Source organism: Cibotium barometz, chromosome 4 (genome assembly GCF_041138505.1).
Source record: "Cibotium barometz isolate CiBa-2024 chromosome 4, ASM4113850v1, whole genome shotgun sequence".
Taxonomy (NCBI): Eukaryota; Viridiplantae; Streptophyta; class Polypodiopsida; order Cyatheales; family Cibotiaceae; genus Cibotium; species Cibotium barometz.
The window spans coordinates 23,443,946-23,457,252 of NC_141049.1; the positions used below are offsets into that span (position 1 = coordinate 23,443,946).

General features: G+C 39.9%; 1 protein-coding gene across 1 annotated transcript; it reads left to right on the plus strand.

The window, feature by feature from the left end:
- Nucleotides 1–1,895: 1,895 nt before the first annotated feature.
- On the plus strand, nt 1,896–3,476 carry LOC147639054 (uncharacterized). The gene has a single exon (XM_086782685.1). The coding sequence runs from the start codon at nt 2,351–2,353 to the stop codon at nt 2,789–2,791; it is 441 nt and encodes a 146-aa protein (XP_086638811.1). The 5' UTR covers nt 1,896–2,350; the 3' UTR covers nt 2,792–3,476.
- Nucleotides 3,477–13,307: the final 9,831 nt, after the last annotated feature.

A 13,307-nucleotide genomic window follows, 5' to 3' on the forward strand; every position in this document is an offset into this window, starting at 1 on the left:
CAAAAAATTATTTGATGGGAAACAAACATTATTGCATGACCAAGATTTATATCTTGGATTTTTCCTCTCATGCATCTTTTATTTTACTTTGCATTGTCATGATCTATCAAGCATACCATATAATATTTAACTAATGCATCTTATCTTCAAATGGTTGCAAAAAAGATAAACTTATGTGGAGAGAAAACTACTCATATAAAAGTTCTCTTCTTTTGTGTTTGTTATCGTAGACTCCTCTAAGTGCAAAGAGAAACCCTAACCTCCAAATAAAAAGTGGATTTGGATCCGAAAAAGGAGGAACCATCTTATCTTCAAATGTTTGCAAAAAAGATAAAGTTATGTGGAGGGAAAACTACTCATAGAAAAGGTTTCTTGTTTTGTGTTTGTTAATAATTGCAGACTCATAGAAAAGGTTTCTTGTTTTGTGTTTGTTATTTTGCAGACTCCTTTAAGTGCAAAAAAGATAAACTACTCATAGAAAAGGTTTCTTGTTTTGTGTTTGTTAATAATTGCAGACTCCTTTAAGTGCAAAAAAGATAAAGTTATGTGGAGGGAAAACTACTAGAAAAGGTTTCTTGTTTTATATTTCATTCTTTGTTCTAAACCTAGTGGCTTGATTTAACTTTGCAAGGGGGCTATTGTCTCATAAAACTTATATGTGAGCTTGTAAGAAGGAAAACAAATTTTATGGATGATTATAAATCAGATCTTCAACTTTTTGTCTAATGTGCATGTTATATGAGTTTCTTTGCCTCTCATCTTTATAATACATGCCTACATAATAATATGCTAACCTTACACTTTTCCCTAATGAATGCATCTCATTATCAAGTAAAACTACTTAGGGGACAGGACTATAGTTGGTGAACAACGTCGACTCGCCGCCGTAAGGTAAGAGAATAAAAGGAGGGCCAAAGGAGTCACCAACCAGTCAAAATAAGGAGAGATATGTAATTTGGCTTGTTTTTCCTTCAAAAGTTTGCACATCGACTAGTTTTGAAACTATAAGTCTCAATATCTCAGCTGTTACTTTCAAGGCAAGCAAGAACATAAACCGTTTGTTTTCAAACTTAGTCATGCAAAGTGCACTGAAGGATGTTGTTTTTCTAACAGAGGCCAAAGTGCACTTCTTTTTTTTTTGTTTGTTTGTATTATTTGATACTGGAATTACATGCCACTAGGGTAGAGTAGAACCATGCACTTTTATTGAATGAGAGTGTTTGAATTTCCAAGGTTATGGTTGAGGTTTTAACTTTCGGCAGGCAAAACAAGCTAGTTGGTGGAACAACTTTGACTTGGCATGGGAGTCATAGTACCTACCGAAACATTTTATTTATTATATTGAATGCAAATGGTTGAAAGAAAGGCAAAACTTTATGATTAAGGTTTCACATGTGGAGTTTGCTCTATAACTGACGAGAGTATGAATAGCGAAGGCAACGCCCCAAAGTGGAAAAAGATGAGTCACCACGTCATGTCCAACCATCACGTGCCATGTGTGATCACAATATGTGCAACAGTGACATCGTACCTTACACAAAATGACACGTGTCACCAAATGAACCTGGGACAATTTGATAAAATAGATGGAATAAAATGCAAAGTATAATATCCATACATATGGATTAAATATATACAAACATATATGTATATTATATATATATATATGTATATGTAATATGCATATTTATATATTTATATATATTTCAAGGAATGGCTTGCATACTCCCAGTTCTGCAAACATCTTCTCCAAGAATTAGTATATTGATACTTCCCTGTATTTTTAGTACTGTCTAATTTCCAAAAATAAAAACTTTTTTTATTTACAAAAAAAAACATTATCTTTATGCTTGAAGCTTCTGTGACTGCTTTTCAGCTGGCTACCAAACCATTTAATATATTCAACCATTTTCTGCCAACATCTACTCTTCTTCTCTTCATATATTAATGTCTCCTGCCAAGCAATCTGTCAGTTCATTTCTACTCATCAATAGCGCCCAGTCTCAGCAAGCATTCATGAGGCACAGTGGCATGGATGGTTAACTTAGCAATTCATTATCTTGATGGCTGAAGCAGACCCATTACAAAGCCTGCAAACCGAGCTCTCTTGAGATCCGTTTTTCCTTAGATTTATACATTGCGGGCTGTTGATTTCTTCGTCAATACCATCTCTTCATTAGATGGCAACGCTGCCTGCAATTATTGTCTGCAAACAGATCTCTGCAAGGCGATAGTTATCCCTTCAAAACACACACTCTCTCTCTCTCTCTCCCCCCAGTCCCCACACAGACACACACACACACACACACACACACACAAGAGAAGAACCAACAGGAGATTGAGCCACATAATGGGCTCCTCAGCAAACCATTTAGCAGGCTATGGAGCTGAGTTTTACCGTTGGATTATAGAGATGTTGACCTCTTCCAGGCCAGCAGCAGGCTACAAGAGGCTAAACATGAGGCCATCAGCAAGGAAGCGGAGGAGAGCGAGGCTGCCAATTGGTGGGCTAGGAAAGAGAAGGTGTTTTAAGATCAAGCGTTTTCCTGTCGCCATAGCAAGGCTTCGGTGGCGATGGGGTTCCCCTCTCAAGCTCTTGGCCAAGTTAAGGGACGCCTACGTCAACCTCCTCCTCGCCGCCTCCTCCAAGGCCGGAGGCCTCGTCATGGGCCCTTTGCCTTCCCACTCCTTTGGCTGCACTCCTCCCAAAGAGTATGAAGACAAGAAGATGTTGGTGGATCTCTACACATCCATGGCACAAGAGCAACTCATTGTCCCTAGCCACTCTTGATGTTGTTTTAGCACAAATTAGAGTCTCTGCATATTCCAAAGTATCACTAGTGTTGTTTTCCTTATGAAGGACCCCAATAATTGGCCGGAATTTGATCCATTTTTGAGGACATGCCCGGACCTTCATATGGTGACTTTGAATGCAAGTGCAAGTACTCATCTTTATGCATAAGGTCATGTTTCACGTTTCAATATCTATAAGTCACTTAAGAATGCCCAATGGTGCTCGTTGAGCACAAGGTAAACATCAATAATTGGTTTCCCTGTTTTCGACAACCCTTTATAAACATAAATCACTGGTTTCCTTGTTTTCAAAACCCCATTTTCTTGCAAGATCAATGCTATGTGGATTTACTTGCCTTGACATTATGGGTTTGCACATTTTACATCTCATGTGGTAAAGAAAGGCATTCCAATGAGAAGGCTTTCATATTGTGCAATTAAAAACTCTTTTAGCATGATGAAATCTACAGGATGGCTAAGGCTTTAGCTTGGGTATAATTCCCAATACCTTTGTAACCCAATACAATATGCTTTTGAAGACTTTGACTTCATTTTGTATTTAAAGAGTTATGTTTTATGTGAGGTATCCTTTCTCATTGATTGGCTGACACATGAAAATGTGAAGGGAAGCTCTCTCAACATATAGCTTCATGCTTTTGTATGTAACCCATATAATACCTTCTCACAATGTCATGGTATCGTGTTGTTTATGGACTTTAATATGTAGTATGCTTGATCTTGTTGTTTTAAAGGAGGCATGTTTAATTTATATCATAGTTCCTAAAATATGGCAACTACTTCTCAATTACTTAATGTTTTGAAGTAATTAAATCCAAAATATATTGGTGTTTAATTCAATTGTGACTTAATATATTGGTGTTTCCAAGGATTGTGATTGAACATATTCTTCATTTACAAGGTTTCATGTGCCAAAGAGGTCTCAAAAAAAGAGAATGGGTTTAGAGTGGTGATATTGGTCACTAGGGAAAATTTGGACTCCAATTGGGCCCTTTAAGGATTTGTAGACATTCTCTCTCTACAAAAATGGGCTCATGGTGAAATTTTTACAAATCAACTCATAAGTGAGCGGAGTTTGGACATTTGGAACCTACTCTTCGAGACCTTTCTAATGATATACAGCATGATGGGCAATTTTCCATATTCAAGAAGTCCCCAAATACCACATCATCACACCAAATTTGAGGACTTCTTGAATATGGAAAATTGCCCATCATGCTGTATATCATTGGAAAGGTCTTAAAGAGTAAGTTTCAAATGTCCAAAATTTGCTCAATTCTGAGTTGATTTGTAAAAAATTCACCATGAGCCCATTTTGGTAGAGAGAGAATGTATACAAATCCTTAAAGGGCCCAATTGGAGTCCATGTTTCCTCTAATGCTTTGTCCAAAATTTATGGCAAAATAGTGAGAATTGCATTTGCCCCGAATCACTTCCATCCCATTCCCCTCTTGTTTACCACTACACCTTCATGTGCATGTGTAAGTTGTATTTTTAGCAACATGGAGGCTTAGGACACATTTAGCATGTGGGATTTGGGCATATGGGGCCTTTGGGGCTATAAAAGGCGCCAGCCTTAGGACTATTTTATCTTTTAATAATATACACTTTATCTTTCTTAGATCTTATGGCCCAAGCTTCTATGGTGGCTACTCGATGGCTACTCCCATGAGTAGCATGTTAAGATGTCAAGCTTAACATGAACTGACACTCACCATACACCTGCATGACCGTTCGACATTTACATCACTGGCGAGTTTGGTAGCTGGTACAAACATATCTTCGCCATAGATTCTACAGCTCGACTATATCGACTAGTCCACACCTACCCACTCCACTTAGCCTGTTCACATTATGGACTGCTTATATATACTCTATTATGTGTGTTAGTCACTTTATCTTCTTTGTAGACACCTTTTGTTGTGTGAAGAAGAAGAAGAATTTTCAGCCTCTCACCTTGTGTGTTCTCTTCTAGGGTTTGTGTGAGTGTGTGTGTGCTTGCAAGAGTTCAAGCTCTCTTCTCCCTTGCATCTTTTCATGGTATCAGAGCGTGGTTCATGCTAAGGGATGAGCGGCAAGTAAGAGAAGCACATGAAGCGGTACGAGGGTAAGAGCTTCATCTACTCTTCCCCCTTTGTGTTGGCTACTACACCCTTGGAAGGCAACGGCAAACGAACTCCGATTGAGGAGCTTTCTTTGTGGGAGCAGAGCTATAAGGCAACTATACTATTTATTACTAGATAGTAGTTTTTGAACCGAAAACGCGTTTTGGGCGCGTCTGGACCTCCGTTTTTCAGTTCGTAGGCATTCCCGAGCATTGCAGGTAAGTTTCGATTCTCTACAGAGCTCTATTTTTAGAGCTGTAGGAAGGGTGATTGGTTTTGTAGAAACTGTGTGTACTGCAAGGTCTTAAAGTTGCCATTGGGTGTATGTATGCAAATTGAGGTCACTAGTTATGATAGTTTGGGTGTAGTATAGTACCGCTGCTGCAGAGAATACAGCAGTTTGTGCAGGTCAAACAAGAGTGCTGTTTTTGGTAAATTTGTGTTGCAGACGAGATGTCGAATGATAAAATAAACCAGATTGTTGCAGAGAAGCTTGACAAGAACAACTTCTATGCTTGGAGGTCTAGATTGACAAATTTCTTGATGGGAAAAGGTTACTGGACATTGAAGGTGAACATGAGGAGGCACTAGAGATACCAGAGATTAATCCAACTGCTGCAGATGTAAAAGAATTCAAGGATTGGAATTAAGGACTAAGGAAAGTCATGTATTGGCTTTCTATCAGCATATATGACACTATGATTAAGCATATACAGGATGCCAAGTCACCTAAGGAGGAATGGGACACCTTGGTGAAGCTATAAAACTAACACCAAGGCACGAAAGATTCAGTTGAAGAATGAGCTTCATACTGTGGAGAAGAAAAATATGTATGTGAATGATTATGCCTTGAAGATCAAGGGCATTGTGGAATCCCTTGCATCAATTGGTGTTTCTGTTGATGATGATAAGGTGGAAGTGTGTCTATGTAGTCTCGGGCCACAATACAAGGCGTTCAAGATGTCTATTTAGGCTTGGGAGAACATTCCCAACTTCACAGATTTGGTGTCAATGATATCATTGAAGAGAAGAATTTGGGTGAAGATCAACAGTCTTTTCATTACAAAACAAAAACAGTTTAGAGCAGCAGGCCCTCTACACAAGTTTAGGTAGAGGAGTTTAGGTAGAGGATGAGATAGAGGTGGTGAACGTGGCCAAGGTGGTAGCCAAACAGGTAATTTAGAATTATGGTTAGCAGACAGCAAAAAACAGTCCCAGGATTCGCAACAACAACACATAGGTGGAAGAGGCTAGTTTAGAGGCAGGGGAGTCAACAAGGTCGTGGTAATTGGCAAAGGCACCATAATGATACACGAGGCAAGACATCCGTGGATCTACTGGTTCAATGCTAAGACATTATTCGTGGATCTAGTGGTTCAATGCCAAGACATCGTAGACGCCATGGATTTACACTTGAACATGGTTTGAATTCGTGGAGTGATAGGGAAATGCCTGAGTACTTTTGCAGGAACCCTTGCTCCTTGGACATCTTTCCTATATCTGGATTCTTCGCATTGTGCAATGCCTGCATGTTTATTCTGATAAAGAACACAATCATTTGGACAAGCATGGTAGGAATTGTAGTCCATACCAATGGATTGTAATATGGATTTTGCACACGTATGGTCTGCATGCATCTTGTTGCCTTCTGGAAATATTTGATCTCTTAATGACCTATGAAATTCACAAACAATGATTTAAAAAAGGTAAAAGAAAGAGATTAAAAATGGAAAGGGTGATAAGTACTTATGTAAAAAGTTTTGATACGCTAGTATCAGACCATCCAAATATTGATTGCAAGTTTAGCATTGTAAGGCATGTATGCAAAACAGATATACGTGCACCATGATACAGAGTCATACGGGCCAGCCTACACAGCTCTTACTCTTCTCTTGAGGTTTGCTCCGTACGTCAATGGACACCGCCCATCTCCTGCGTTGTTTCTCGCTCAATATCCCCTATGTCATGTAGGGCATCTATCATGTCATCCATGTCTTGCTCCAAATACATCAGAGAGTCCACCATAGTTTCTTCTTCACCATGAGGCTAATTAGTACTTTCTCAGGTCATTATCCATCGGGTTGAAGGTCCAAGTAATCTATCTGTTGCTCATTTTGATGAGGACGTACATTCGCAACACCAAGTAATGCATTTAGATGCTCAATTGGAAACATACAATTTTTCTTTACATGGTCATTGCAAATTCTTCATTGTCAAGAGATTTGGTACTTGCATCGATTGCAAGGGCACAAGCATTTCTCCTCTACATTTGGGTGTCCTCTCGTGTTTATAGTATTCACACCATCCATGATTGTAAATTTGTGTTTTTTAGGAGAGGACGAATGGCCCTTTATATACGAGGCCATAGTTTAGTCGGCCAAAGTTTAAATTCTAATGGGAAATGTGTCGAGGTAGAAAATTTCAAAGATTGTGTACACTTTTATAATATAATAATCTTTCATCGTCGTAAGAACATACGTCAGAGATAACACCGAAAAAAACGTCGGTAATATTCTAGAAACATATTTGGTGTATACTGACGCTTTTATCGATGTATTTTCTGACACATTCCTGTAAACAATTCTAAAATGGGATTGATCATAGTGATAGACATAGATTAAGCAACATAATTAAGGTGGATTAAACTACACTAAGAACTCCATAGAGAGAGAGAGAACTTGCACACTCAACACTCAATTCTATTGCATATTACAAATGATCCATATAATGATATAGAAAACATAATTAAGGTGGATTAAACTACACTAAGAACTCCGCGAGAGAGAGAGAGAGAGCTTGCACACTCAACACTCAATTCTATTGCATATTACAAATGATCCATATAATGATATAGGCTTTCTAGCCTTATCCCACTTTACATGTCATCATCCAAGTGGCAACTCCTTTTCCACCCTTTTGGTCAACACTCACACACCATTCATGTGGCATTCTTATCTTACCACAATATCTTACACCTGCTTTCCCACATACACAGAACACCACGATTACATCTCTCAACACCCCCTCTTAATCTAGGTGTTCCACAACTCACCCGTCACCCATATCAATGTAGCATTGCACAACTGCAATCGCTACCTCTCAACACTCCCCCTCAATGATACATTGGAGTGTCCATCAACCAAACATGTGTGTGTGTGTGTACCATCTTAGACACCAAGTCCATTTTGAGCCGACTCACTCACAGAGCGGAAGCACTAAGTCCAATTTGAACGTAGAAGTTCGGGTGGGAACCAACCCATGTGCATGCACCTCACACGTGCATCGCTCATTCACACATCACAATAACCATTTTGAGCTTCTCGGTGAGCTCGGTCTCACAGGGCAACCCTCATACCATGGGTGATTACAAAAAAATCCTCGTTTCGAGCACGCAGGCTCGGGTATGGTTACCCCTAAGAACATGGGTGAATTTTATTTTTATTTTTTAACAACTTCCATTTTAATCCATTAGGAAATTTTTGAGCTCATTTTGGGGCCCTGTAAGGAAGTTTGACCGGAATATTCTCTCCAAAAAGGGGCACTGGATAAAATTTTTGCAAACGAACTCCAAATTTGTCGGACCTCACACGTGCATCGCTCATTCACACATCACAATAACCATTTTGAGCTTCTCGGTGAGCTCGGTCTCACAGGGCAACCCTCATACCATGGGTGATTACAAAAAAATCCTCGTTTCGAGCACGCAGGCTCGGGTATGGTTACCCCTAAGAACATGGGTGAATTTTATTTTTATTTTTTAACAACTTCCATTTTAATCCATTAGGAAATTTTTGAGCTCATTTTGGGGCCCTGTAAGGAAGTTTGCCAAAATATTCTCTCCAAAAAGGGGCACTGGATAAAATTTTTGCAAACGAACTGCAAATTTGTCGGGCACTGGATAAAATTTTTGCAAACGAACTCCAAAAATTTCCTAATGGATTAAAATGGAAGTTGTTAAAAAATAAAAATAAAAAATTCCTAATGGATTAAAATGGAAGTTGAGTAGAATCTAAATATGTGAGGTCCGACAAATTTGGAGTTCGTTTGCAAAAATTTTATCCAGTGCCCCTTTTTGGAGGGAATATTCCGGTCAAACTTCCTTACAGGGCCCCAAAATGAGCTCAAAAATTTCCTAATGGTAGTCGGGCAGGGCACCCACATAGGAACAATCCTTTGAAACAGGTTATAAAAACCATCCATGTGAACATATGCTTGTTTGGGATTATGTGAACATATGCTTGTTTGGGATTATGTGAAACCATCCTTATCCAAAGAAAATTTAAGGATAGATCTTTAAGTAGTTTTTGGACTACTGTTGTGCAGGATAATAAATAAAAAACTTAAAGGTCTTTTTAAATAAATATATAAAAAACCTTTTATCTCATAGCGTACACCCATCGGGCGTTAACTACGCCGCTTCCTCTCCTACATGCCGAATGCCAACACTCGGCTCTGATTATGCTATAGTCATGGATGGACCCACATTTACATGGTCATCTTCTTCACAGATTCTTCTTTCTGGAAGCTATGCTCTCTCTAGGTGACATTGATGTTGTTGGCAATTTTTGCCTCTCCCTATTGTCGACTGTCTTCACCTCTCTCTACTGCTTTCAGCCACGTGAGTGTGTTCACCTTTTACCTGCTATTCGTGCTGCAATGTTTTTTTTACTTCGTCTCTGCTAATTCAAGGTTCTCCTAAGCCATTTCTCACACTCAATCTCCTTGTGATCCCAGCCAGCTTGTCTCTTGGCCACACTAAACCCCTTCTGTCAATGATACCCTTGCATGGCTGCCTCTTTTCTCCATAGCCAGAAAGATTTGAACCTCCATCTTTCTTTTCCCCTCTTTTCTCTTTGCTTCTCGCTTGCGGAATCTCTTAATCTTTCAGTGGTGCGAGATTTAATGGCGTCCAAGCGGATCATTCTGTCGCCATAGCCAAAACTCTCTCTTCGTCTTTTTGTTTGCTAAATCTACCTATGCTGGCCACTTCTTCTCTTTGCCACAACTAAACTTCAAGTGGATTGCAGCTTCTTGTGACTATTGTATTTCCACACCTACTTTGCTATCAACACATAACTACTTTGATTTTGCTGGCCTCCATGGCTTTAATTGCCTTCTTTGATTTGTGAGATGCTTTTATGTTATACCGGCTGCTCTCGTAGCTCTTCTTTTTCATTCAACAATGGTGACATTGCCATCAATGATATGTAGCCTCCTTTTGCTACAACTTCTCTGTAACGCTGATTTGCCTACAGCTTGTAAAGCCCTTTGTCATGGTATTTCTTCGTGAGGTTCCTTGTTGTGACCACCAATTTTGGCCACTACAAGCTCTACACTATGCATGCCTTTGCTTGTTGCACCCTTCTTCAAGGGTGCTTTGATTTAGTCTCTCATTGGAGACCACAAGGTGCCAAATACGTGAAAGTCCAAATGCCTCCACTCTTTGCCCATCTGCTATGAGCAACACAAAAGTGCATCCTCCTCTTGATGCACACATGGACTCCCAAATGAGCCCATAAACTTGCATGTCCCCACAGCCAAGCAACCATGCATTTTCAACATCTTTGCCCAAATGCAAAGAACCATAGGATTCACAAATCCCATCACTAAGCAACCCTTCATTGAACATTGAGCATCCTCCCATGCTCAACACCAAATCATTGAGGCAAAGATTCACAAGACCAACCTTCTTTGCTGCAACTACAATTTGCATCTTTTTTTGATGAGATGAGGCAGCTTCCAAGACTTCATTTTTGCTGAAATCTCCATTTTCAGCTTCCATGATGATGATGAGCAGACTTTCCATGTTGCAAAACTCCCATTTGTAACTCTCGTGGGGGCAGCTTCTATGCAACCTCCTTGTTACAAATCTCCTCTTAAACTTGAGAATGGCAGCTCCAAATCTCTCTCAAATCCTCATAGATGCAAATCCAAATGATAATATGAGTGCTTAATTTTTTTCATAATAAACTAAAAATAATGCTTAATCAAATAAACACATAACCAAGAAAACTATATATATATATTCACATGACCAAGAGCCCACCCAAGCTCTTTGATACCATGTAAACAATCCTAAAATGGGATTGATCATGGTGATAGACATAGATTAAGCAACATAATTAAGGTGGATTAAACCACACCATGAGAGAGAGAGACATAGATTGCACACTCAACACTCAATTCTATTGCATATTACAAATGATCCATACAATGATATAGGCTTTCTAGCCTTATCCCACTTTACATGTCATCATCCAAGTGGCAACTCCTTTTCCACACTTTTGGTTAACACTCATACACCATACATGTGGCATTCTTATCTTACCACAATATCTTGCACCTCTAGGGTGCTTTCCCACATACACACAACATCGCACGATTACATCTCTCAACAATTCTGACTTAATCTCCGATGAGATCTCCGATGCATATTCCGACACTAGAAAAATAACAGAGCCAAAACGCGGACTCTGTTTTGCTCATTTTTGGCTTCCCCTCTTCCTTGATTGGTGAGTAAACCTTGCTTCTTCCTAATTTTCATGTCCTCTCTCTCTCTCTCTCTCTCTCTCTCTCTCTCCCCTATATCCCTACACTCTCCTACTCTAACATCTTGCTTCCTTCCTAATTTAAATGTTCTAATCTCTCTTTTTTTTGGGGATTTTTTTGTAGGTTTTTTCAACCCCCTTCCCCCTGGTGAGCTTATCTTGCTTCCTTTCTAATTTGCATGTCCTCTCTCTCTCTCTCTCTCTCTCTCTCCTACATCCCTACACTCTCCTACTTTAGCATCTTGCCTCCTTCCTAATTTTTACCAAATTAAATGTTCTAATCACTTTTCTTAAGGATTTTTTTAATAGGCTTTTTCAACCCCCTTCCCCCCCCAGTGAGCTTTTGGTTTTCCTCTCTCTCTCTCTCTCTCTCTCTCTCTCTCTCTCTCTCTCTCTCTTTGCTACATCTCTGCACTCTCCTATGTTTCCATCTTTCTTGGATTTCTTATTTTTGTAGGTTTTTATTGTGTTCTAATTTTTTATTTTTTGGTTTTTTTGCAGGTTGTATATCACTACTATCTATCCCTAATCTCTCAAAAGTAAGCCCTATTTTCTCTCCTCAATCTCTTCATATTATTTTGATTTTGTGCTTTTCAAATGAAGTTGATTAGTGTGCTGATTAGTGTGTTAATTAGTCCTAATTATAACTTGCATATCCATCATATCCATGCACATATGTAGATGGAGGACTGTACATATAGGCCGGAAATCACCCCCGGCATTACCCCCCCAACCAATTGTCCTACCTACTCCACGCGTCATGAGCCCTAACCAATTTCGGGCTTTCATTACACAAGCCACTCCCAAGCAAGCAGCCATGGCGAGCCGGGTGCAGGCCGCGGGTGCAGGCCCATCGTCAACCACCACCACCGTCACACCTACACCCATACCATCCCCTACTCAAACCCCCCACCCTCGGGCCGTTCCTCCAACCGCAGTCGTGGTACCACCGATGTATTTACCCCTCCATGAGAGCGTCCACCTATACAAAGTATGGTCGACACCCCCATCTTCTTGCGTCAATCTAGTCGATGTTTTGGTAGTAGCCCTCTCCCTAATGCAGATCAGCATCTTTACATGGTGCAGGAAGGGAAGGTGGTACTTGATGATGTTGGTCAGGGGGGATGCGCAATTGTGTGAGGGAACTATGCAAAATAGTATTTACCTACGATACTTTAACCAAATTCCTCCACCTTCCATCTTAAAAAAAAAGGGTTTGCAATGAACTCAAGAGTGAATTCAAGCCTGCCCTAGGTAGCAAGGAAGTACCCCCAATAAGTGGATCTATGATCTCATGAGAGATTGTATGAAACACAGGAGGTCGGATGTCACCCAAGCAGTGAAAACAGGGGGAGAAAAGCCTTGGTTCATTGACCAAGAGCCACGGGATGAGGAGGCGAGGAAGCATGCCAAAAATCCTCAACCGTATACTTGTAGCAGGAAGGAGTAGTGACAAAGCATCTAGAGAGCATGGGGAGCTTGCACCTCGGGAGTGGTGAATGGGACTCATTTTATGAGTACTTTGTAAGTATCCATGCTTTTTGTAGCCTCTCATTTGCATTCCAACTAGTGTATAGTAGATTTTTTTTATTTAAATGTTTTGTTTTCATGTATGCAAGAGAGGGTGGTTGGATGCCAGGCTACTGAGCTGGAGGAGCGCTATGTATTCAAGCATGGCACTTATGCCTTGCTTGAGCGCATTGATCATGACGGGGAAAATATAGATTGGAATATTGTGGTTTTGGTAAGTACATCGTACCATATGCCAGTTTCAGGTTTTTTGTAAGTTTGTATATACTAATTCGTGGGTATTGCATTGTTTTTGCAGAGAGCAGTACCTGAG